The sequence below is a fragment of the Neovison vison genome, chromosome 6 (genome assembly GCF_020171115.1).
Source record: "Neovison vison isolate M4711 chromosome 6, ASM_NN_V1, whole genome shotgun sequence".
In the NCBI taxonomy this organism is placed as follows: Eukaryota; Metazoa; Chordata; class Mammalia; order Carnivora; family Mustelidae; genus Neogale; species Neogale vison.
In genome coordinates this window covers 3,014,932-3,039,356 of record NC_058096.1, presented here as the reverse complement: position 1 = coordinate 3,039,356, position 24,425 = coordinate 3,014,932, and the positions used below count along the sequence as shown (strand labels likewise).

General features: G+C 49.7%; 1 protein-coding gene across 5 annotated transcripts in view; it reads left to right on the top strand.

The window, feature by feature from the left end:
- PDE9A (phosphodiesterase 9A) overlaps positions 1 to 24,425 on the top strand; it is an 81,493-nt gene that overhangs the window by 28,878 nt on the left and 28,190 nt on the right. For 3 of the 5 annotated variants that reach the window (XM_044250875.1, XM_044250874.1, XM_044250873.1), the window contains exons 5-6: positions 23,684 to 23,738; positions 24,047 to 24,117. In XM_044250875.1, the coding sequence (XP_044106810.1) occupies positions 23,684 to 23,738; positions 24,047 to 24,117 (126 nt within the window). Of the gene's footprint in view, positions 1 to 14,615; positions 14,722 to 14,945; positions 15,005 to 23,683; positions 23,739 to 24,046; positions 24,118 to 24,425 lie in introns of those variants that run through there. The other 2 variants (XM_044250877.1, XM_044250876.1) reach the window with 2 other exon arrangements.

Genomic DNA, 24,425 nt, shown 5'->3' with positions numbered 1-24,425 from the left:
CCCCTTGACTCCCTGGCCTCTCCGCGGGAAGGTGACTGCTTTTCCCCTCCCTCCCTCTGGTCTCGGAGGGCAGCGCTCCGTCTGGCCCACCTTCCCGTGGGGGAGAAAAGGACGGACGGTCGTTCTCTCTGTGAGGACAGCCACTTGTTCCAGATGTTTGTCGGAAGGACAGTCCTTTCCCCCCGTGAATTGCCGTGACATCCTCGTCCAAGCTCAGTTGTCCCCGCACGGGTGAGTCTTCTCCGGACTTGCCGTCCTGTCCCGTCGGCCGAGTTCATGTCTGCGCTCCGGCCCCCAACGCGGTCTTACCACTGTGCATTCACAGTAGGTGCTGAAACCAGCAAACCAAGTCGTCCGCTTGCTTTCTTCTTTGTCGAAAATGTTTTACTTATTCCAAGTTTCTGTTACTTCTTTTTCAAGTTCCTTTTATTTTCAAATAAATTTTAGACTCCGTCTGTCAGTTACCAGCAAAAATAAAAGTCTGCTGGGACTTTGAAGTTGTACTGAATACACAGAACGCTTCGAAAAGAATTACGAAAGGGGCGTCTGGGTGGCTCAGTGGGTTAAAGCCTCTGCCTTTGGCTCAGATCATGATCACAGGGTCCTGGGATTGAGCCCCGCATCGGGCTCTCTGCTCAGCAGGGAGCCTGCTTCCCCACCGCCCCCCTGCCTGCCTCTCTGCCTGCTTGTGATCTCTGTCTGTCAAATAAATAAATAAAATCTTAAAAAAAAAGAAAAAGAAAAGAAAAGAATTACGGTGATGATCTATAATGTTGAGTCTTCAGAACGTGCCTTCTCTCGATTTATCTAGGTTTCTCTTAATATCTTGCAATATATCATAGTCAGGGCAAAGTTCTTGAAGAGATGTTGATAAATTTATCACTAAGGATTTCATCTTTGTAATGCTGTTGTCAACGGATTTTTAGGTCAAGTCCCAGCAGCTTTTAGCTTCTAAAAATATAATGTGCTATGGTGAGTGCTGTGGAGTGTGTAAGCCTGGTGATTCACAGACCGGTACCCCTGGGGCAAGTAATACATGATGTGTTAATAATAATAATTTTAAAAAATCAAAAACGTATATATAACAGGCTTTGTGTATTGACGTCGCAAAATTCGCTTAGCAGATCAAGTGCCTTTTTGCAGATTTCCTGTGACTTTCTATCTCTGCAAACAGAGAATTGCTTCTTCCTTTTAGATCTGGATGCCTTTCGGTTCTTTTCTTTGTCTTGACTTGTTGCCCTGGCTAGGGTGTCTAGCTACAAGAGAAGGGTAAGGTGTGAGAATGCAGGTTCTTAACTCCGTCCTCATCTTAGAGAGAATGTGAGGTTTTTCACTATCAGTTACAATGTTGGCTGTCGGGTTTTTTATACATTCCCTTTACCAGGTTGAGGGCTTTGTTTTTCTTAATTCCTCATTGGTTGAGAGTTCTAATCATAAATTCGTGTTGGATTTTGTCAGATACTTTTTCTGCCTCTCTGGAGATGATCATGCTTTTTACGCCTCTGTTCTGTTAGTGGTGGGTCTGTTGATTGATTTTAAAACACTAACCTTGAATTCCTAGTATAAACTCCATCTGGCCATGGCATAGTATCTTTTTTGTTTTGAATTCAGTTCGCAAATGTTTTGCGGAAGATTTTTGTATCTGTATCAACAAGAGATCCAGTCTTCTATTCTCAGAGTATGTTTTTCTGGTTTGGGCTTTATGGTGATGTCGGCCTCAGGGGGTGAGTAGGGACGTGCTCTGCCCTCCTGCCTTCTGGAAGAGTTCATGTAGTGGTGGAACGTGTTTCATAGAATTCACTAGTGAGTCCGCCATGCTTGGACTTTCTTGATGGGAAGGTTTTAAACTATGAACTCAGTGTCCTTAAGAGGGAAGTATGTCTGGGTTTTCTGCGTACTTGGGACTGACTTTGGGAAGCGGTGCCCATTCTGCTGGAGCTTGGGGAGTCCTTACCATCCCTTCTATGTCTGTAGGATTGGCGTGAGACCCGCTCTTTCTTTCGGGATCCTGGACATTTATATCTTCTCTCTTTTTAACCAGGGAATTGTTCTGATGTATACATTTTATTGACTTCTTCTTCTACACGCCCGCTCCGAGCTTCATCGGTTTTCTCTATTGTGGGTCTGATTCCTGTTTCAGTGATTTCTCCTCTGACCCTTTTACTTCCTTCCTTCTACCCACCCCACACCTAGTCTGCTCCTCTTTTTCTGGCTTCCGAAGGTGGAAGCTTCAGTCATTAATTTTAGATCTTTTTCTTTTACGTAGTAATCTGAAGCGAAAGTCACCCTCTCGGTACAACTTAGCTGCATCTCGTGGGCTTTGATGTGCTGTGTTTTCATTCTTATGCAGCTCAGAGTGTTTTCTGATTTACCTTGTGCTCCCGGCTCGGACCCCCTTGTCATTTAGAAGAGTGTCGTTTAGTTTTCAAACGGTTGTGCATTTTCCAGTTATCTTTCTGTTACTGATTTCTAAGTTAACTCCGTTGTGTCAAAAATGGAGCCTGTATGACTCCGATCTTTTCTAATTTATTGAGAGGCATGAGGTATCCTGGTGATGGCTCCAGAGACACCTGGAAAGGGTGCATATCCTGCTGTTATTAGGTGGACTATTCCATCAGGATCCCTTAGGTCAAGGTGGCTGATAAGTAGCACAAGTTTCCTGTATCTCTGTTTTTCTGTCTTCTTGTGCTGTCGATTACTGAAAGCCGGGTACAGAAACATCCAAGCCCCTTGCAATGTGCTCATTGCTTTTCTCAGTCTGTCAGGCTGTGATTTATGCATTTCCAATTCCTGTTATTGGGTGCGTACTTATTTAAAACTGTTGTGTTTGGGCACCTGGGTGGCTCAGTGGGTTAAGCCGCTGCCTTCGGCTCAGGTCATGATCTCAGGGTCCTGGGATCGAGCCCCGCATCAGACTCTCTGCTCAGCAGGGAGCCTGCTTCCTTCTCTCTCTCGGCCTGCCTCTCTGTCTACTTGTGATTTCTCTGTCAAGTAAATGAATAAAATCTTTAAAAAAAAAAAAAACTGTTGTGTTGTCCGGATGGGCCAATCCCTTTATCCTTAGGAAAATGTGACCTTTATCCTTGGTTCTATTCTTTGTTTGAATATCTTCCTTATCTCCTGCTAATACAGCTACTGGGGCTCTCTTAGGCTGAGTCCTCACGGTGTTCTCTTTCCATCCTTTTACTTTGAATATCTCCGTGTCTCTGTACTTGAAGCAGGTTTCTGATTGACACCACGTATCAATGTTGGCAATTTCAGCCTTTCAGATGGAATTTTAAGTCATTTATAATAATCATAATCATAGATACAGTTGGGTTAAATCTACTACTCATTTTGTTCATTTTTTTTTTCACTTTTTTCTCTCTTTTCCTATATCTTTTAGATCCCGAGCATTTTTTTCTCCACTCTGTCTCTGAGCTGTCCTTCATTTTATTTCTCCTTGGCTGCTCTGGGTTTCACAGACTGTATCACTAACATATCACAAATTCTGCTATGCTGCCTTGATGACACGGGGTCCTGGACCAGAGTCCTGGCATTTCTCCCCACCAGTGCTCCATGTCATACATTTTACTTCTATGCTGCATATGTTTTAAGCCCCATAATCCGCTGTTAATCATTTTTTGCTTTCCACAGTCAACTCTATTTCTTCTGCATTTCTTTGTACAGATCCATATGTGCATTTTTTGCATGTTGTTGATCATCTGGATTTCGTTTTCTCCCATTAAAGAATGTAGCTCTGTCCTGGCAGGCAGTTGAGTTATTTACAAATCAGTGTGATGTCTTTGAGACCCGTTTTTAAGGCTTTGCTAGGACAATTGTAGAGGAACCTTACTCCAGGGATGGTTCCGTCCTATTGCTAACGTGCAGTGCCTCTGGGAGTTCCCTTGAATTCCTGGAGATGACTTTGGGGGACATCGGGAGCCCATCATGTGAGACCTTGGAGGCCCATCGAGAGGCTACTGCTCTAATTCTATAGGCAGAGGGGAGTGAGGGGGCCGCGGAGTGGTGAGGACTGCTCAGATTTTGGCGTGTTCTGGGGAAGAACCCAGCTTTTTTCCTGACTGAGCTGACATGGGATGTGAAAGAAAGAGCCGTCAGAGAAGCCTCCAGGGTCACCAAAAAGGAACAGCGCCTCCCACAGGGAACCAGCTGAGGGTGCCATGGCTGCCGGAGAAGGGAGCCCACCTTGGAACGTACTGGAGCAGCGTGCCGTGGGACCAGTGTCGAGCTGACGTGTCTGGAGGAGGCTGATCTCCCTCTCCACGGAGGGTGCGTCGTGGGACTGGGGACGGTGATGATGGCAGTGTTTGCTGCCAGGGCTTGGTAAACCCCTCCCCGCCCCCCCGAGAGGGAAGGAGCTGGCAGGAGGGACCCAGGACGGAGCCCTGAGACCCAGCACTCGGGCACAGGACTCCATGGGAAGCCGGACACTGGCTTCTTGTCGCCATCCAGAACAGAGGGGCCAGAAGAATGAAGCCTTTGAGGAACAAAGAAGCCGAAGCTGAGCGTGGGGTCGACCAGACGGGAATGAGCTTCGGGGAGGACGACGGGGGGACGGGGCAGCCGTGCACGGATATTTACATGACGGTCACCGGAGGAAGAATAAAGAGGGATTTCTGCATAACTTTGGGGTCCAACGTGGACCAGCGGAGGAGGGCTTGTGCCCCTTAAGGGAAAGAACTGAGCAAAAGCTGGAGCCGGTGTGAGCGCCCCTGGCTGTCTGGGGAACCTGGGAGCCAGGTTCTCCGCAGCTGTAAGAAGTGGATTTCCTCGAAAGGTGTGCCTTCGCCAGCACCGCGAACACCGCCGCCTGGGGCAGGTCCACCCCCACTCTGGGCGCACTGACGGTCAGGCTAACCCCCCCTTGCCCCGGCTCTGGTGCATGAGGACCCCTTCTCTTCCAAGGCACTGGCATTCCAGGTTTTCCCTTTGGGGACAGCCCCCCCCCCCCCCCGGCCCGGCCTGAGTCTTCCTGAGACAAGCAAGGACATGGAGCTCTGTCTTTCCTTCTGGAACTTTTTCTACGAATGTTAACTCCCACTTTCTGCAAGGAAACACCCCTCATCGCCCGTGCATCCGTGCCCAGACCAGCTGCTTCCAGAGCCCTGAGTGTGACGCAGAGTAGCCGCCGTGTATGTGATTCCACAGGCCTCACTCTCTATGGCAAGAAAAAGCAGCTCGGAAGAGGAGGTGGGAGCCTGGGGTCCAGACTTCCAGGCAGCTGCTGAGGCCCCCAGCCCTGGGGTCCCGGTCCTTCCTGCTGACCCCACGTTTCAATCAATGCCCCGAACTCATCCTCACAGAGCCGTTCAGTGCAGAAATGCTGAGTCTTGCAGGTCTGTGACTTCAGTGTTCGGAAACAGGGAAGCGAGGAGTATTGGGGAAAACATGACTTTCCGCAGAAAAGAAGGGTCGAGGTCCTGGCCCGGGCCCCACCCCCGTGGCAAGTGCAGGGATGTGCTGGAGATGGAGGACGCCCGCGGCGGAGAAGGATCGCGGAACAGGAAGCGTGACGTCCCCCGTACATGAGGATCTTCTGTGTCTACCAAACACCTTGTCAGAAAGACACTCTTCTCCCTGGCATGAAAGACAACCACGGGACAGACTGTTTTCCCTCTTTTATGGGTAAAATAAGTAAGAACCGCTAAGACCGCAGGATGGAACTTAACGCATCTTCTCGGCAGAAGGGAGCTGAGCCTTTTGAACAGCATTGAGCTGCCCTTCGCTTTTGCTGGATCTGAGTGGCTCAAGCCCAAACAGTGCGTTTTCCAGATGATCAGATGCGTTATTTCAGTGTCCAGCCAGTTCCCGTGTGTGTGCCTGTGGGGCGTCCTCTGCCTGCAGGAGCCCATGGAGGGAGCACGGGAGGAACGGCATCACCCCCGACCCAGCACCGTGATCAGAGCTGGAGGAGAAGCAGAGGCCTTGGAGCCCAGGCTGGGCCCACCTGGGCTGAGCCTCCCCGCGCGGGAGGCGGGGGGTAGGGTGGTACAAGGATCCGTCTGGGGCAGGTCTGCGTCAGGGATCATTTCTCTATTGACACAAGTGACCCAAGGCCACCTCACTTGGTGCTTTCACCGGGAGGCCCTGTGGAGGCTGCGCCTGAGCCTGGCTCTTGTTTCTGTCACCCTGGGCAGAGGTCATGGGTGGCTCAAGGCCTTTTCCTGCTTCACAGCTTCATCATCCTTATTCCCAAGGACAGAAAAGGAAAGCGCACCAGAAGCACAGAGCAGGAGCCATCACGGGGAGAGGTGACAGGTGGCTGATCGGGAGTGACAGGGTGCCTGGCTGTACCTTGGACACTGCCCAGAATTCCAGCGGGCCACAGGCACCCCCGTCCGTGGGGCACTGCCTGCCCTATTCCCACAGGAAGGCTCAGAGCTCCAGGGCCGGACCCCCCATCTCGAGGCTCAGGGAGGCCAGGCCAGAAGGGCCTGTCTGGATCCGGCCACGGGTGCCTGTCTGCTCGGGTCTCGGAGAAAGCGAGCCCCCCCAGACCGGCTCCCCACCGCTTACAGAACAGGAGTCACGGTGAGTGCCCGGGACCCGCCCTGGCTGACCGGCGGCTCAGTACAATGCCGACACCACGGGACACCGAAGGCGAAGGGGCTTCCGGGCAGTGAGCTGTTCCGGCAGGAGGGGACCACACTGAAGAAGGCCCCCACCGTCCAAACCCTGGTGCTCTAACTGGAAAACGCACGCGGGACAGTGAAGACCCCGCCCCTGGGAAAGGATGTAAAACACCCGCTGATCAGCTTCCGGTTGGTTTCGTGTCTTCTCCGCGAGCTACGGTTCACAAACACAAAGTGCTCCGTTTTAAGGGGACGGTTCCAGGTTCTTAGTAAGAGTCACTTCCTTGTGCAACCACCACTGTCTAACTCCAGAGCATTCTGCCCCCCGCTCCTATCAGCATTCAGTCCCCTTGCCTGCACGCCCTGGTCCCTGGCAACCACTGTCGCCATGGAGATGCCCGTCTGGACCTCTTGTGCGTCTGGCCTCCTGCCCCGGGAGCACAGCGTGTACGGGGCTGCTCGGTATTGTGGCCTGTGTCAGCCATCATTCCTGCTCACGGGCGAACGCGTCCCGGCGCGGGGACCAGCCCCCTTCTGCATGAGCACGCACCCGCTGACGGCGTTCGGGTGGCTTCCCCTCTGGGCTGCCGTGAGTGACGCCGCAGGGACGTGGGTGTGCACAGTTTCGTGTGATGCATATTGAAGTATTTTGAGATCTATTGGGTCACATAAAACATTAAAACATTTTCAGAGTCCGGCGTGTGCTCAGTGGCACAGGTCAGAGGCTGCTGCTGCCGCCGGCGGGCCGGCCTCCTCCAACCTGAGACCTCCTCCCCGCACTGCCTGCAGACCTCCCCTCCCGGTGCAAGGCCGCGGGACGTGTTGAGGGCTCACCGCCCGGGGAACAGTCCCTCCGAGAGAGGGAGAGAGAGAGAGAACCCAGGGACAAACGCACTGTGTCCTTGCAGGTGTCAGACAGGTCTCTGAGGTCACCGACACATCGTTGCTCTGGGCCCCCCCAACCCAATGAGCTGCAGAGGGCCTCTGCCCCCCACGATAGCCCCACACTGACCCACCCTCGGCCGGCTCTCTTCCCTTGCTCGCCTCTGTCCTGCACACTCCGGGGTTCCCCGGGGTCCGTGCTGCACGCAGCTCCCCGTCTTCGGGAGAGCTGCCCCCAGTCACTTGTCAGTTAGATGACACGGCCTCGGGACACCTTCCCACCACACCGCCCGTCCATTCCCTGCAGAGCCGGAAGTGGAAAGCACACCCCACGGGGTTCTTGTAAAGACAAATGAGGCCGTTTGTGCCAAATGCTTGGCCCGGCGCCTGCCCCTTGGTACGTGCTCAGTAAACTGTAGCTGGGAATGACCCAGAGCGCGGCTTTGAGCAGCTGAGGTCTCGCCGCCCTGGCCCTGCTGACCGCCAGCAGGACAGGAACGCCCCAAAGGTCGATGGCCACACGGGGTGCTGGCTCTCGTCCCTCGCCAGCTACGTGCGTGCTTGGAATGTGAGCACCAGTGCGTTTGCTTACGCAAGATAATAAAGCTCCTTAATAATGTTTTCTATTCTTAGTGCCGCCTCATTGCCAGGAATGGTATAATCAGCCTCCATCATCCTGACTTGCACGATTTTTGAAACAGGGATGCAGTGGGCCGTGAAAATGAGCCCTTCTCCTGGGTTGCCTCCGAGGGGCTCAGCGCATTCCTGCCGTCTTGTCTTTATGGGATGGCTCATCCTGCCCCCTTTGGGCTGGTCCCTCCAGCAAAGGCCACAGCACCCAGCTGCCGCCGGCAGACGCGTGGGCGGCACACAGTCTTCTGAGGCCTGGGGAGTCTGTGTCCTGACCACAGAATTTGGTGACACGGGAATGGTGGCGCCGGAACATTTCTTCGAGGACGTCAGCGGAGGGCAGCCGCTCAAGCCGCTGTCTGCCTCTGGGCCCCCAGGAGGGCCCTGCGGAGCCACACGCGCCCACGACCCACGACCCATGCAGCTGCGGGGCCCACACAGACCCGAAGGCCCCGGTTTGAACGCTCACATGCGTGTCCCCACCTTCCATCACGATGAAGAGCAGCTTTGTCACCGGGAAAAGTCCCCCGGCCCTCCTTCCAAGCCTGTCCCCACACGCCCAAGAAGCCACAGCTCTGCTTTGTCCTGTCCTGGATCTCCCCGCCAGGGCAGGCCTCCCGTAGGGATGGCCTCAGCCTGGATCCCGTGAGCAGCGTGTTTGCAGGACGCGTGTCCGTCGCTTACTCACGTCCGTGCTGCTGAGCGGAATTCCAGCGCACGGGCAGGCAGTGCTGGCTCACCGCGCGTCCTGCGGGGCGACCCTGGGGAGTCTCCTGTGCCAGCCCCGGATCCGTCGAACGGATCTTCCCGTGGCCATACCTGTGATTATCTCGGGTCATAACCCAGGAGTGATGTCGCTGCTTCATAGGGTAGATGGATGCTTCCCTCTATAAGAAGTCGCCCGCTTTGCGGTTTACCCTCTACCCGGCCGTGCAGGGGCGACCTGGGGCTCAACACGCGGCCCAACACACAGCCCAACCCAGCTGTCACAGGCTTTCCAATTTTAGACACCAAGTAGGTAGGTCTTTCCTTATGGTCTTAATTTGTATTTCTCAGATGACGTAATGATGGTTGAGCATGTTTTTAGACGCTTACTGGCTCTCTGAGTATCTCATTTTGTGAAGTGTCTGTTCTCTGTGTTTTGCTCATTTTGTAAATGGGCTTGTTGTTCTGTTTTTATTTTTGTTTTTGTTTTTAATCACTGGTTTGTAGGAAATTCCATATACTCTGGGTATAATTCGCCTGCTACATATATGTATGGCAAACATATTTTCCCGTTTTGTGGCCCACCCTTTTCTTTTCCTTACTGAGGGCATTTGATAAGTTTTTCGGGTGATCGAATCTAAATTAACAAGTTATTCTTTTACATATTGTATTTTCTGTGTCTTCTCCGAGAACCATGTGTCTACCCCCAGGTGGAAAGATAAGATACATTTTTAGAAGACCGGGACTCATGGCTGTTATATTCTCATCCACAATCCAATTTAAATTAATTTTGTGGTGTGAGGTAGGGATTGACCATCATTTCTTCTACACAAGCATTTGATTGTTATAACCCCATTTATTTAAAAGATTTCCCCTGCCTTGTCCCCCTGAATCATGTAGACACCTTTCTGGAGAATTATTTGTCTATGTGCAGGCCTCCTTGTAGGTTTCCGTTCTGTCTCATTGATCTGTGCGCCGTCGGGACGCCTATCACACGCTGGCTCAGTCGCTAGGGCTTAAAATCAGGAAGTTTTCCATATTTGTGTTTCTTTTGCCGTTATTTTGGTGTTTCTTTTTCTTTTCCCTGTGGATTTCAGAATTAAGAGTCGACACATCAGTTTCTCTTTAAAAAGCCTTCTGCGACTTCGATTGATTGCATCCAATTAAGAGATGGGATTGGGAACACGAACATCTTACCTCCATCGAGTCTCCCAGCCCACGAACGTGATACAGCCCTTCCCGTACTCAGGTCTTCCTCAAAGTCCCTCAGTAAAGTTTCATAGCGTCCAAGATGAAGGTCCTGTGTATCTTGTTACATTTGTTCCTCGGCATCTTCTGTTTTCTGGTGTTACTGTCAAGAGGGTCTAAATTGCCCAATTGTCTGCTGCTGGTTTGTAAAAATACAGCAGATTTGTGCTTATTGACATAGTCTCTTCTGACATTGCTCAATTCATTGGTTAGTTTGGGTATTTTCTGGATTCCTGGAATTTCCCATTGGGACAATCATTGTCTTCTGATCATGAAGACATTTCTACTTCTAGCATTCCAGTCTGTTCGGTTTTTATGTCTTTCGCTTCTCCCGTGGTCCTAGTTGAAACCCCAGTACTGCTAAGTAAAAGTGAGAGCAGGCACCCGACCTTACCCCAGGAGACGCGTTCTCTCTCACGCCGAGTATGACGTGAGCCCCAGCTGTGTTGTACGTGCCCTTCTCAGGCTGAGGGCGTCTTCTTCCCCTAGTTTGCCCAGTGTTCTTTTTTGTCAGTTGTTTTTTGACAAAATTCTTCGTTGAATTGCGTCAGGTGTTTTTCATATCTGTTGAGATGGGTCGAGGTGATCTGCTTTTATTCCTGGGTTTCTAGTGGTTTTTATCACAAACAGCTGTTGGGTTTGGTCACATGCTGTTCCTGCATCTTACAGGGATGATCAGATGATTTTTCTTTTATTCTGTTCAGACGGGGAGTTGCAATGACTGGTTTTCAAATGTTAAAACAGCTTTGCTTTTCTGGGTAACCCCACTTGGATTCCTAGAAAAATACTTAGGAATGAGTTTTTAAAGGGTACACCGGACCTCTACCCTGATGTAAGATGTATTCTCTTTTATATATTGCTCGGTTTGGTTTCCTAATAATTACTAGGAATTTTTAAGAATCTTTGTGTCAGTGTTCAAGTGGGATACTGGTTTGTAACCTTTTTCTTGTAATATCTTTGTTAGGCTTGGATGCTGAGGTTATAGAATCCGTATCCTTACCAAAGGGACCCCAAACAGCGCCCTCCCCCCCTACCACCTGAGGACACAGCGAGGAGACCGCTGTCCCATAAACCGGAAAGCCGCCCCCCCAAACACCACGTCTGCTAGCGTCCTGGTCTTGGACTTCCAGCTGCCGCAGCTATGAGAGATCAATCAACACCAGTTTGTGGAGTCCTGTTAGAGCAGACCGAACAGACCAAGCCCATCTACATACATGATAAACCCCATGATACAATATTACCATTTTTGCTTTAAACAGCGAGTTGTCTTTTCAAGAAATTAAAATTTTAAAGATGATTTTTTAAAGTTTTTCTTTATTTAAGTGATCCCTACACTCACGACCCTGAGATCAAGAGTCATATATTCCTCTAACTGAGCCAACCAGTCGCCCCTAAGTAGAAATGTTTATAGTTCCCGACCTGTATGTCATTTCTGCTGCTGTTATGTCCTCCTGTGGATTCCCACTTCTCACTGCTGCTACGTCCCTTCAGCCTGAAGAATTTCTTTTTCCTTTTTAACATGTCTTACAGGGCCAGACTGCTTGTGAGTAATTCTCTCAGCGTTTGCTTATCCAAACATGTTTTTATTTTGCCTTCATGTTGAAAGATGGTTTCTCAGGATATAGAATTCTGCACTTGTGGTTTGGTTTTGTTTTTGTACTTTGAAAGACATTTAAAGATGTTGAATCATGTTTTTTCCTGCCTTCATCATTTCTGATGAGAAATCAGCTTTTACTTGATCCTTATTGCCCTGCAGAGATTTCTGCCTTTTTTCCCCCTTCTGGCCGCTGTCAAGGTCCTTCTCCTTTGTCTGTGGGTTGCAGTAATGTGCTTGTGCCGTACCTGGCTCTGGTATTCTTTTTGTTTGTCCTACTTGGTATTTATGGAGTTTCCGTGGGCTATAAACTCCTGTTTTCGCCAAATTTGTGAAACTTTCAGCTTTATTTCCTTAGATGTATTTTATGCAACATTCTTTCTCACCTTCCTTTCTGAAATTCTTTTCTTTTTCAATCTTAGTAGAAGCTTTTATTTTTTCATTTAAATTCAGTTAATTAACAGAAAGTGTTTTATTAGTTTCAAAGGTAGAGTTCAGTGATTCATCTGGGGTTTTTTATTTTATTTATTTGCCAGAGAGCGTGCACAGAAGCAGGGGGAGCAGCCGGCAGAGGGAGGGAGAGAGAAATAGGCTCCCCACTGAGCAAGGAACCCTATGCAGGACTCGATCCCAGGACCCTGGGCTTATGACCTGAGTGGAAGGGAGATGCCTATTAGACCACCCAGGTGTCCCTCCTCAGTCTTACAGAACACCCAGTGCTGGTTACACGACATGCCCTCCTTGTGTCCACCGCCCAGTTGCCCCATCCCCCACCTTCCTTCTGAAATTCTAATGTCTCTGTTAGAAGGTTGTCACTGTCCTTCAAGTGGTTGCTCTGTTATTCTTTTAATCTCTTTTCTTTTTCTTCTACAGATTGCATCATTTCTGTCCATCTGTCCTTGATTTTCCTGACTCTTCTGCTTATTCAAAACTGCTATTAGCTGTCTGTGAATGTTTTGAGATAACGCTTTTAAATTCTGCAAATTTGATTCTTATTCATAGATTTCTGCCTCATAACCTTCCATCTGTTTATTATTTACTAACATCCTTTTCCTTAGGTCCTTGAACACAACTGTGATTGTTTCATGAAAGGTGTGGTCTGCTAATTTTAGCATCTGAGTCATCTAGGGTTTCTGTTGGGTGATTTTTTGTTCTTGACTGCATGTCACATTCCCGTTACTTCGTCTATCTCTTTCTTGGTGTAGACTGACGTTATGAATATTACATTGCAGAGATTCTGGATTTTGTTACCATCCTCTGAAGAGTGTTGGTCTTTTTTGTTCTACCAAGTCGTTAAATTACTGAGGGATAGCTTTGAACTTGTGGAGGCCTGGTTTTATTTTAGGGTACATCTCTAAGTGTGGCCCTTCTGGGGCTTCAACAGGAAGCCTGAGGGTTTGTCGAAGCCCTGGTTGTTGCCTGACTCGGACTTTGTCCCCAGTGGTGGGCAGCACCATCGTCTTCATAGGCCGACAGGCAGGTGCACTTCAGAGACGGATGAGGGGAGGGATAGGAGAGTTTTCCTAGAACTTCTTCTTTTGGGCATTCTGCTTTTCCTTTCCATCCTCCCCGACAACCCCAGACCCTGCCCTCTGAACCTGCAACCCAGTGAGCCTGCAGTGGTCTGCTCCAGTTCCAGCCACCTCACGCACTGTAAGTTGCTCCACAACAGAGCATGGAAATCTCCTTCCTTCCTTCTCTAGCAGCACAGCTCCATGGATGAACCATCGTTTATCCAACTAGTGCCCCAGGGGGGTATCTTTACGCTGTTGCCCATCTTTGGTCGTTACAGTCAGCCATTTTGTTATTCCTCTTGCTGCTTGCAAAATTCCACAGATGGAGAGAAGCCTTTAGTTTGCAAAAAAGCCTCCATCTTCAATAGATTTTTGCAAAAGTCCTGTCCTTGGCACCATAATTGATGAGTGTATTGGATGAGACTTTATCCTGACAGAATTCTTCCAGAAACTGCTCTCATGGCATCATCTTGACATACGCATATGGCGGACAGAGTCCCCCCCACCAACGTGTATGACCCACTACTGGTTGCCAGATACAACTACGCCCGGGGCATCCTTGCCAGAATATCGTACCCACATCTTTCTCCCTCCAAAGTACACCACACCTCATCAGCCGTGGGGGAGGGTGTTTCTGTGGGATGAGGAGTGTGTGCGGAGTGTCCTTGCCCCATGGGAAAGTGCCACACTCTCTGGCCTTTGCAGCCGAGTGGGAATATGACTGGGGGAGAGGGCAGAAGACTCTGGCCGTGTCATGACTCAACTTTCTGTCTACATCACATAGCCACGTCAAGTCACTAGGAGGGCTCAATGACCCATCTGTACAAGCCGCTTAGAGTGGTGCCTAGAGTGGTGCCTGGACCGTAGTTAAGAGCTCAATAAAGATTGTTATGGTTGTTTGTTACGGTTGTTGCAATCTATAAAACAATAAAGGAAAATTGCACTCCGAGCTATCCCCGAGGCAACTCCCCTTACCGGCATTTATCTTGAAAAACTTGAAAAACAAGCCTCGGGAGAAGGGCAGAGGGAGAAATTGTATGCAGACATCTGGGATCAAATCAAACTACGCAGAACAGGAAATCCCCATCTCCAAATCCAAAAGGGGAAAAGCTGCGCCCTACTCCTGCCTCCGAGGTGCCGTGAGTCTGTGATGACCCTGCCCATCCCCCAGCTAGGCGGCTGCAAGACCCGCTCCAGAATTTCAGGTGTGGTCATCAGGGCGCTTCGGTCCACCTTGCTTTCTCTGTTACCTCTGAAGGCTAACAGGAGGCGAAAGCATGAGTCAAGGTCACCACCAGCCACAGGGAAGCATCCTGTCGGCTGATGATAAACGTGAGTGATTTCTCGGTAAGACGCGTCCTGGAAAGGGCACCTGTGCCTTTAAGAAGCAAGGTGAGGTCACGGGTAACCGTGTAACTTTACTGTGCTCCCGGGTTATAAGAGAAACATCCTCGCTCTGCTCATCCGTTTTATGTTTATGACATCCATAAACACCGAATTGCCCGTGACTGTACCCTGAGCCAGAATGTCCTCTCCCAGCTAGAGGGGCCAGGAGAGCAAAAGTGGGGCAGAGGTGAGTTCACCCCTCCTGCTTCTCTGGAGAAAGGTGGTGACACCCCAAGAAGGAGGGAGGGGGCGGGGGGCAGACACGGGTCCCCCTCCACATCCCCCTCGGCAGAGCCCCAGACAAGAGCGGCCATAAATGAACCTTTGGGGCCTCAGGGTATCCATCTGGCAGCTGGTAGTGGGGATTACTCTCCCCACTGCAAAGTAAGACGCCCCTCTCTGAAGCCACAGCGGACTCTTTGGAAAATGTTTCCGGAAGGACGCTCAGTATCTCACCGCATTGCTTCCGGGTGAGTCAGGGGAAACCCCGCTCACCCAGGGTCACGTCCACAGCCGGGGCTCGGCCGTGATGTTGCACAACATGTGCCCACGCGTCAGAAAGGCAGACCCGCAGGGAGCTCCCAGGCAAGCGTGTCCCAGGGGGTCAGGTGTCTGGGCTGAGGTCCCCCTGCCACCTGCCCTCCCCGTGCAGGTTTGGGGCCCCCATATGACTAGGGCCTGTTTGCATTTGCTCAGGGGGAGAAGGACGGGCCCGCGCCCTGGCCAGCGCAGGTGCGCCGGGGACAAGAGAGCGGCCGTCACCTCTGTCACTCCGCTCGGCACTGGGTCGAGAGAGGTGCCCAGCCGCGGGCTGGCCAGTCGAGTTAGTGCCTCGTGTAGACTACTCTTCAGGGCAGAATTGATAGATTAGGCTGTCTTATTGATCGGGTGAACCAGATTTCCGTGCCTGGCTGTGGGGGAGACTGGGGATCTGTCTGGAACAAGTGAACAATTCCTAGAAGCGCTGGGAGAGGCGGGGGCGGGTTCCTTGAACCTTCCGGGCCTCGGGGCAGCGGCACGTGCGGGACTCCCGGGTCCCTTGTGACAGCAGCTGGGTGAACGCTCTGGGGAGGGTTCCCGTCCTGCCCCTACGCCCCAGGAGTGCCCTTGGCTCCCGCCCCCGGGCCGGTCCTGGGGCCCCTGAGGGTGCATCCGTGGCCCGAATCTGGACTGATGTGGTGTCCCAGCAGCTGGACCCAGCCCCCTCCAGACGCGGAGATGCCCTGAGCTACAGGAACCTGTGCTGTGAGAGTGACTCCTCTGGCGGGAGCATGTACCCTCCGGTGCCCGCCGCCTGAGCAGCCAGGGACAAGCGCCCCCACCGCCCTGACGGCGGCCAGTCCGGGGGTAAGAGGCAGATGGCGAGCCTGCCGCAGCCCCCGTCCTTAGGACTGGTCGCTTGGGCGGCCGGCCCGCTGCCCGTCTTGGAGCCCTGGGAGCTGAGGACCGAGTCCCAGTGAGCTCGGAGCGGCGTGCTTGAGGTCCCCCACCGTGCCCGGGGCGGGGACCCTTCCAGACAGTCTGGCGGCCGCTCGGCTGGCACAGGTTTCTCCGGAGAGCGTGCAGGTTGCCCGTGGCCGTCAGCTGGCTCTCCCCCACCCCCATGGGTGCGTCATCCTGACTTCCTGTGCCCTTGGACCCTGCGTCCCACCCTCCCCATTTCCCAGCCCAGAGAGCCCCCATGTCCCAGTGGGTTGTTCTTAAAGCAATGAAGAAATTCTCAAAGCACGATGCCTGAATATGCACTAGTTTTTATGAAACGTGGTACATGCCGTCCAGCGTTCAGGGGAAAGGCACAGGTTTCCTGCATTATGTCAGATTTTTCTGGTAAGGTGTGCCGGGAAGACTAACATTTGTGATGGGAAACTGCTTGCTGCCCCCATAGCCAGGGCTTTAGGGCTGTCCGAGGGTCCCAGATTTCAGCTCGGTGCGGGCGGGACGTGGACCCCGAAGCCTGGCCTGTTCCCCGGGGGCTGGGACTCCCCGGGACAGGCACGGAAGGAGGATAGGGTATCCCAGAGGACCTGTGGCCATCCAGGCCGGCAGCAGCAATGGCGAACACGGGCCGCGTTCACACGCATGAAATCGCAGTTCATTTTCAGTTCTGAAATCCGCTGGGAGGAAACAGTAACCCGCGGCAGGAATTCCAGAGAGCCAGGCTGGGGAGGGGGAGGCACCCATTTCCTGATCAGGGCTCTGTTTATGGATGTGCGGGTGTGGTTGACCTTGGTGCACACAGGCATTTTTGCCCTGTCTCCTGGCGAAAAAATGCAGATTATGCCATTCCTAAAGCACACGGGAGCCCGGGTGCTGTTCCGGGCAGGGCGTCCAGTGTGTGCACTGCAACCCTGGTGACAGCGCCCAGCGGCTGCTCTCACAGGGAGTTCAGCCTCCTGCTCAGCCCCTTCTGGGAACAGACATGTCGCCGGAGTCAGGCTGCGGCGTAGCTGTCACATGGACCAGAGCACGAATGTCCACCCCTTGGACTGAGCCAGAGGCAGAGAAGGCACAGGAGGAAGGGGTGGAAAGCATTACTACTACGTGGGCTGGAAATAAAACATTGGTGTGAAAATCCTGCAATGCGCAAAGGATCTCGCCTCTAGAGTCCAAAGGAAAAAGGAGAATCCATCCTATCTATACAATTTTTATTAAGCTTTTTATTTTAAAATAATTATAGAATAATACACAGTTGTGAGGAAACACATAATGAGAGCCCATGTCCCCTTTGCCCCCTCCCCCCGTGGTGACATCTTTCCGAAGGTGGTAAGAAGCCCTGCCGGGCCGTGCACACACCGATGCGGTCCGGACGCAGTCAACATTCCGTCCCCACGACGTTCTTCCCGCCAGAACCCCTGGCGATCGCTGCGTCCTCCACGTCTGTCATTGTGCCATTCCAGAAGCATTCTACAAATGTGGCCGGACAGTGGGCACCTTTGGGGACGGGATTCTTTAACTCGGCGTGAGTCCCTGGAAATCCCTCCACGGTGTCGTGTTGCTCCCGCACTAGCTCGGCTCTTTCTGCAACTCAGTAGTGTTTCCCGCTGTGGACAGACCACTGTTGTCACCCATCCAAGAGCTCCCGAGTTGTTTCCAGTTCGAGGCGGTCACCAAGAAAGTGGCCTTCAGCATCCTGGGCCGGTTTTCCTCTCCCTGCCCTGGGGTGCAGTTGCTAAGTCAGCGTTCCCACCAGCGCGGGGTAGGTCGTCCAGTTTCTCCACATCGTTGCCAGCTTTGGGGGTTGTCATTGTTTTTGGTTTTTTCTGTTTTAGCCTTTCTGAGACGTGCCCTGATAGTTCGGTGTGGTTTTAGCTGGCGTTTCCTAATGGCCCACGATGCACAGCGTCTTTTCATGCACTTGTCTGCTAGTGTCCCTTGCCCCTTTTCAAATGGGCTGTTTTGTTTTTTACTGCTGAGAGGTTCTGGAGAAGCTTCTTTCACAGAGTTTTACTGTTGAGTGTGGGTGGCTCTTTCCATGCCCTGTACTCGAGCCTCTGTCACATGCGTTTTGCAAGCATCTCCTCCCAGACTGTGGCTTGACCTTTCGTCCTCCGGCCCGTCCTCTGCAGAGCAACAGCTTTACTTCTGAGCAAATTCAGTCCATTGTTTTTCCTGTCACGGGTCGTATTTGTGATGTCAAGTCTAAGAGCCCTGCCTAGCCCCAAACCTGGAGATTTTCTCCTTTTTATTTTCCCCCTAAAAGCCTTCTATCTTTGGATTTTATATCCATGGTCCATTTTGGGTTAATTTTCATATCAACTGTGAGGTCTAGGTCAAGTTTTATTTTTCTGCCTGTGACCGTTCACTTGCTTCAGCTCCATTTACTGAAAAGACGGCCTTTCCTGCATTGAATCACCTTCAGACACTGGTCAAAGATCAGCTGGGCATATCTGTATGGGTGTGATTGTGGTTCTCTGTTCCGTTGACATCTGTGTCTACCCCTCCACTAACATCCCACAGTCCTGATTATTACAGCTGTGTACGGGTTCACCTTGTTTTATGGTGCTTTGAAGATAATTGCATTTTTTACAAATTGAAGGTTTCTGATAAACCTGCACCAAGCAGGTCTGTCGGCAAGGTGCTTCCAGAAGCCTTGCCTAGCTGTCTCCGTGTCACATTTCAGTACTTCTTGGACTAGTTCAAACTTTTTCATTATTATTATATTTGAATTGCTGCAATTTCATGATAAAATTTTAACAGATGAGCAGTTGCTTTTCGTGGATGAGTAAAGACAGTGGTTCCTTTTTTTTTTTTTTAAGATTTTATTTATTTATTTATTTGAGAGAGTGAGCAAGCATGAGCCAGGGGAGGGGCAGAGAGAGAAGGAGAAGCAGGTGCCCCACTGAGCAGAGAGCCCAACGACGTGGGGCTTGATCCCAGGACCCTGAGATCCTGACCTGAGCTGAAGGCAGACACTTAATGGACTGAGCCACCCAGGCGCCCCAAGAAAGTGGTTTCTTGAGATGATATCTGTTCTTGGTTAAGATGCTGTGCAGAGGGGCGCCTGGGTGGCTCAGTGGGTTAAAGCCTCTGCCTTTCAGGGTCCTGGGATCGAGCCCCGCATCGGGCTCTCTGCTCAGCAGGGAACCTGCTTCCCCCTCTCTCTCTGCCTGCCTCTCTGCCTACTTGTGATCTCTCTGTCAAATAAATAAATAAAACCTTAAAAAAAAAAAAGATGCTGTGCAGATTGTTGCAACGACAACAGAGGATTTAGAATACATATAAACTTAGTTAATAAAGCAGGGGCAGGGTTTCAGAGGATTGACTCCAGTTTTGAAAGGAGTTCTTCTGTGGGCACGGTGGTGCCAAACTGCTTTGTGTGCTGCAGAGAAATCTTTCCTGAAAGGACAAGTCTGGGTGCAGTGAAGTTCACTGCGGTCTTATTTATTTTTATTTTTTTTAAGGATTATTTATTTATTTATTTGACAGAGAGAGAGAGAGAGAGAGAGAGAGAGAAGGAACACAAGCAGGGGAAGTGGGGAAGGGAGAACTAGGCTCCCCGCTGAGCAGGGAGCCTGATGTGGGGCTTGATCTCAGGACCCTGGGATCACGACCGGAGCAGAAGGCAGACGCTTCACGATGGAGCCCCCCAGGCGCCCCCACTGTGGTCTTATTTTAAGAAATTGCAACAACCACCCCAGCCTTGAGCAACCACAGCCTCATCAGTCAGCAGCCCTCCCTACGGAGGCAGGACCCTCCACCAGAAAAGGATTGGGACTCACTGAAAGCTCAGATGATGGTTAACATTTTTTAGCAATAAAATATTTTTTAATTGGAGTATTAAATTACACACTTAATACACTGCCGTGTAGTGTAAACAGAAACTTCATACACACTGGGAAGCCAAACAATTCATTTTGACTCGGTTTTTTGTGATATTTGAATTCATTGAGGTGGTCTGAATCCAAACCCAAGATATCACCAATGTGTGCCTGTAAATAGATCTTAAAACCAGATAGACTGACTCAACCCACATTTATCTTCCTTTTTCAAGTTGTTTTAGCTATTCTAGTTCCTCTGAATTTCCATATAAAAGTTAGAATAATTGCATCCATTTCTATAAAAGTCTTGCTGGAATTTTGATAGGAACTATGTTAAACCCACAGATCACTTTGGGGAGAACTGACATCTTTATACGTCATCTTCGTATGTCAATTTACTTTACTATGTAAAGTCTTCCAAACCATGAACATGGTATGTCTCTTCATGTATTCAGATTTCTTTTTATCTCCTTCATCAGGGTTTTGTAGTTTTCAGCTTACAACTTATGTGTCTGTCCTATTATATTTACACCCATGTTTTGGGTTTGTTTGTTTTTAGTGTTTGTACGGTGGTATTGTGATTTTCATTTCAGTGTCCACATGGCCACTTTGCTAATATATGTAAATACAATTATTTTATATATTTATCTTGTATCCTGCGACCTTGCTGGACTCATTTTTTAGTTCTAGGAAAGGTTTTGTAAATGCCTTGGAATTTTTTGTGTAGATAGTCATGGCATCAGCAAACTGAGTTTTATTTCTTCTTTTCTCATCTGCTTTCCTTTTCTTGCCTTGTTGCACCGGCTAGGACTTCTAGCACAATGTTTCGTGAGGACAGTGAGAGCTGACATCTCTGCCTTGTCACTGGTTAAGCAAGAAAGATTCAGTCTTTCACCAAGCTGTAGGTCTTTGGTAGACGTTCTTTGTCCACTTGAAGAAGTTCTCCTCTATTCCTGCTTTTCTGAGAGATTATGAAATGAACAGGTGTTAAGTTCTTTCAAATGTTTTTGAATTGATATGGTCATCTGTTTTTTTCTTTAGCTGTTAATATAGTAGATCACACTCAGTGATTTTCAAAGATTGAACCAGCCTTGCATCCCTGGAATTAACCCCACTTGACCTTGACGTATTTTCATATTTTGTTGAATTCGAAGCACTAATATTGTGTTAAGGATTTTTGCATCTGTATTCAAGAGGAATAATGGTCTTTCTTTTTCCCTTTGCTGTATTTGTCTGGATTTGGTATCAAGTTAATACTGGCTTCATAAAATGAATTGGAAAGTGTTCCTCCTCTTCTGTTTTCTGGAAGAAATTGATTAGAAATATGTTAACTCTTCTTTAAATGTTTAGTAGAATTCTCCAGTGAAACCATCTGCACCTTGAAATTTCTTCTGGGGGAGATTTAAAATCAGAAATTCAATTTTCCTGATAGTTTAAGGCTGTTCAAATTACCTATTTTGTCTTTGTTGAGTTTGGTAGTTCACGCTTTTCTAGGAATTGCTCTTTTTCCTCTAGAGTTTCAGATTTCTGTGTGTGGAGTTCTATGTAGTGTTCCTTTATTATCTTCCAGGGTTTGTAGTCATATCCCCCCTTCATTCCTAATACTGCAACTTTGTGTCTTCTCTCTATGGTATTTTTGCCAATCTTTCTAGAGATTTGTCAATTTACTAATATTTTTAAATAATAACTAGCTCTTGGCTTCATTGATTTGCTGCATTGTTTTACTATTTTCTTTTCCCTTGATTTCTGTTCTTTATTACTTCCTTGCTTCTGCTCTTGTGGGTTTATTTTGCTCTTCGTTTTCTAGGCTCTTGGATTATTGAGATGCGTTTCTCCCCTCTTCTACTGTAAGCCTTTAGTGCTATAACTCTTCCTCTCAGTACTGCATTAACCATGTCTACGGCTAAGTTTGGGTGTATTCTGTTTTCATTTTCACTCAGTTCAGGATCCATTTTTATTTCTTTTGAAATTTCCACTTTCACCCATGAATTACTTAAGGGGGTATTATTTAACTTCCAAGATTCTCCTATGATCTTTCTGTTACTGATTTCCTGTTGGATTCTATTATGGTCAGAGACCATACTCTACATGGTTTCATTTCTTTTAAATTTGTTGAGGTCTTCTTTGTGGTCCAGAATATGGTGTCTTGGTCTGTGCTTCCTACGCATCTGAAAGGAATATGTTCTGCTGTTCCTAAGTGGAGTGGTCTCTTGCTTGTTTGATGGGCTTCTCAATTTATGTCAAGGCTTCAAGATCATTAACTCTCAAAGGTCATGTGATACATTACTTCCCCCAAGAATTTCAGAATAAGTGATCTAAAATCCGACTGAGTTCCCCCAAGGAAGCCTGTGAAGCTTTCTCACTGTTGGCTCTTATTAGAGTCACCATTTCTCTCTCCTGGTGTAGGTGGAGGCCTCCCTGAGGGATAGGGCCTTGGGTCAGCCAGCAGCTCCACACAGGGCTCTATGAAAATTTTACTCTTATGGTTTTGGGACCTACAACAAGACATCGTTTTTCTTCTTCTCATCCAGTCTTAGAATTCTAAAGCTAGAGGAAACCTTGGGTCATCACCCATTCATGTGGCAAGTGAAGGGATGAGAGGTTCCAAGGGATGATCGTTTTTTAAACACTTCTCATGAAATTAACATATATTCATTATAGAAATGTATTAGATATAGAAAAGCAAAAATAAGGGAGAAGTGTATATACAATCTTACAACCAAAAAATAACTACTATCATGATTTCAGAGTGTATCTTCCCAATGTCTTCAAAAATGAGATCACACTGTATTACTGTCTTACGATCTCTTTTTTCCTTTAACTCTAACAATAGATGTGAACATTTTCCAAAATATTATTTCTGATAGCAGAATATATCTCTACAGGCCAGATGCACCCTCATCTATTCAATGTCCATCTCATAGACACTGGGGCTGTTACAGTTTTCACTGGGTTAAATAACCCCAAGAGGAACATCTTCTATGTGCATACCGGGGTTCCTTCCTAGGAATGGAGGCATTAGAGCAGAACGCAGGAAGGTTTTTTTTGCTCTTAAGCCCCATCACCATACTGGAAAATTGAGATTTTTTTGTTTGTTCGGGCAGATTTCGTTTGGTTTTCATTTGTTTTGGTTTTAGCAGAGGGCTAGGCATACAGCCAGCAGAGACTACATGACTCAGGAGCAGGTCTCGTGCAGGTTCTCAGTGTTTTAGGGCGTGAACAAATGGCCACCTGGAGCCAGGGCTTGCTCTATCCCTTCCCAGGAGCAGAGAGTGCTGGAAAGAACAGCACTGTGAGCGTCTGTGCCTTCCTATGAAGCCTCTGGCATGGGGCCCAGCCAGGAAACAGGAAAACTGGCAGGTTATATTCAGCCTGGGACCTGAACCTTGTAAAGCCACCACCCAGCCCAGGGTTACGTGCCAGGCAACAAAGGGACAAACTCGCTCAGCCCGGCCTGCTTCCTCTCTCCAGGACCTGCCATGAGAACACTGTGTTTTACATTTGAAATATGCCTTGAACTCACCTTGTCCTGGTAATTACCTGCCATAAAGTGGCGCAGGGCACTAAGTGAAAACTTCCCTATTTAGAGACCCAGTCCTGCCTGCATTTTATGACCCGTGCAGACTAGGGAAGGACCAGAGTCCGGCCACGCTGCCGAGAGACCACCGAGACGGGCTGATGGGGGCAGGCCAGGTGGGAAAGAGCCTCTGAAGGTGGGTGGGGAAACTCCATGCCCCGGAGCGGCTCTGGCTGCTAGCAGTGGGTGCCAGGGTCTCCCCGAGGTCTCCCCGCCATGGCGTCAGTGCCGCCTGCCTATGACATTCCAATTTGGGCCATGGTGATCCGCAGACTTTTCCCCTTCTCCATCTGTCTTTCTTTTCTGGTCCGTAGAGAAAGAAGAATTAATCCAGAGCGTGCTGACGCAGGTGGCAGAGCAGTTCTCCAGGTACAGAACCTTCTAGATGCACAGTCCCTGGACAGCAGGTGCTCAGCGCCCCGACGTGGGGAGGGAAGCACACCCGCCAGCCTTCCGGCATGGAACACGGGCGCTGGAGATCGTTTGAGGGTGTGTCTCTTTCCTCCCCGCCCCTCGGAGGCCCGGAGCACCTTAACAGCAATCCCCGGCATCCTGTGCCCCCTACAGGGGTGGCGCCCACTGGAGGCCTCGCCCAGGGCAGGGGGCAGCAGAGGTTTGCCACGCCCCTTTCCACTTTGACCATTTTAAGAGGGATGATTTTTTTTTTCCATTCCCAGAGCATTTAAAATCAACGAACTGAAAGCTGAAGTCGCGAATCACTTGGCTGAGCTAGAGAAGCGAGTGGACTGTGAGTGACGCGTCTGCCTCCTTTCTCTTTGTCTTTTAACCTCTGTTTACACCAGCTGCGTCGTCCTCCCACCTCCCCCCAGCCCCTGGTGGTGAGTGAAGCCTGGAGGTAGGCGGAATGTCTTCTCTTTGAGAAATGTTCAAAAATTAATTTTTTAAAAAAGATTTATTTATTTATTTGACAGACAGAGATCACAGGTAGACAGAGAGGCAGGCAGAGAGAGAGGAGGAAGCAGGCTCCCTGCCGAGCAGAGAGCCCGATGCGGGGCTTGATCCCAGGACCCTGAGATCAGGACCCGAGCCGAAGGC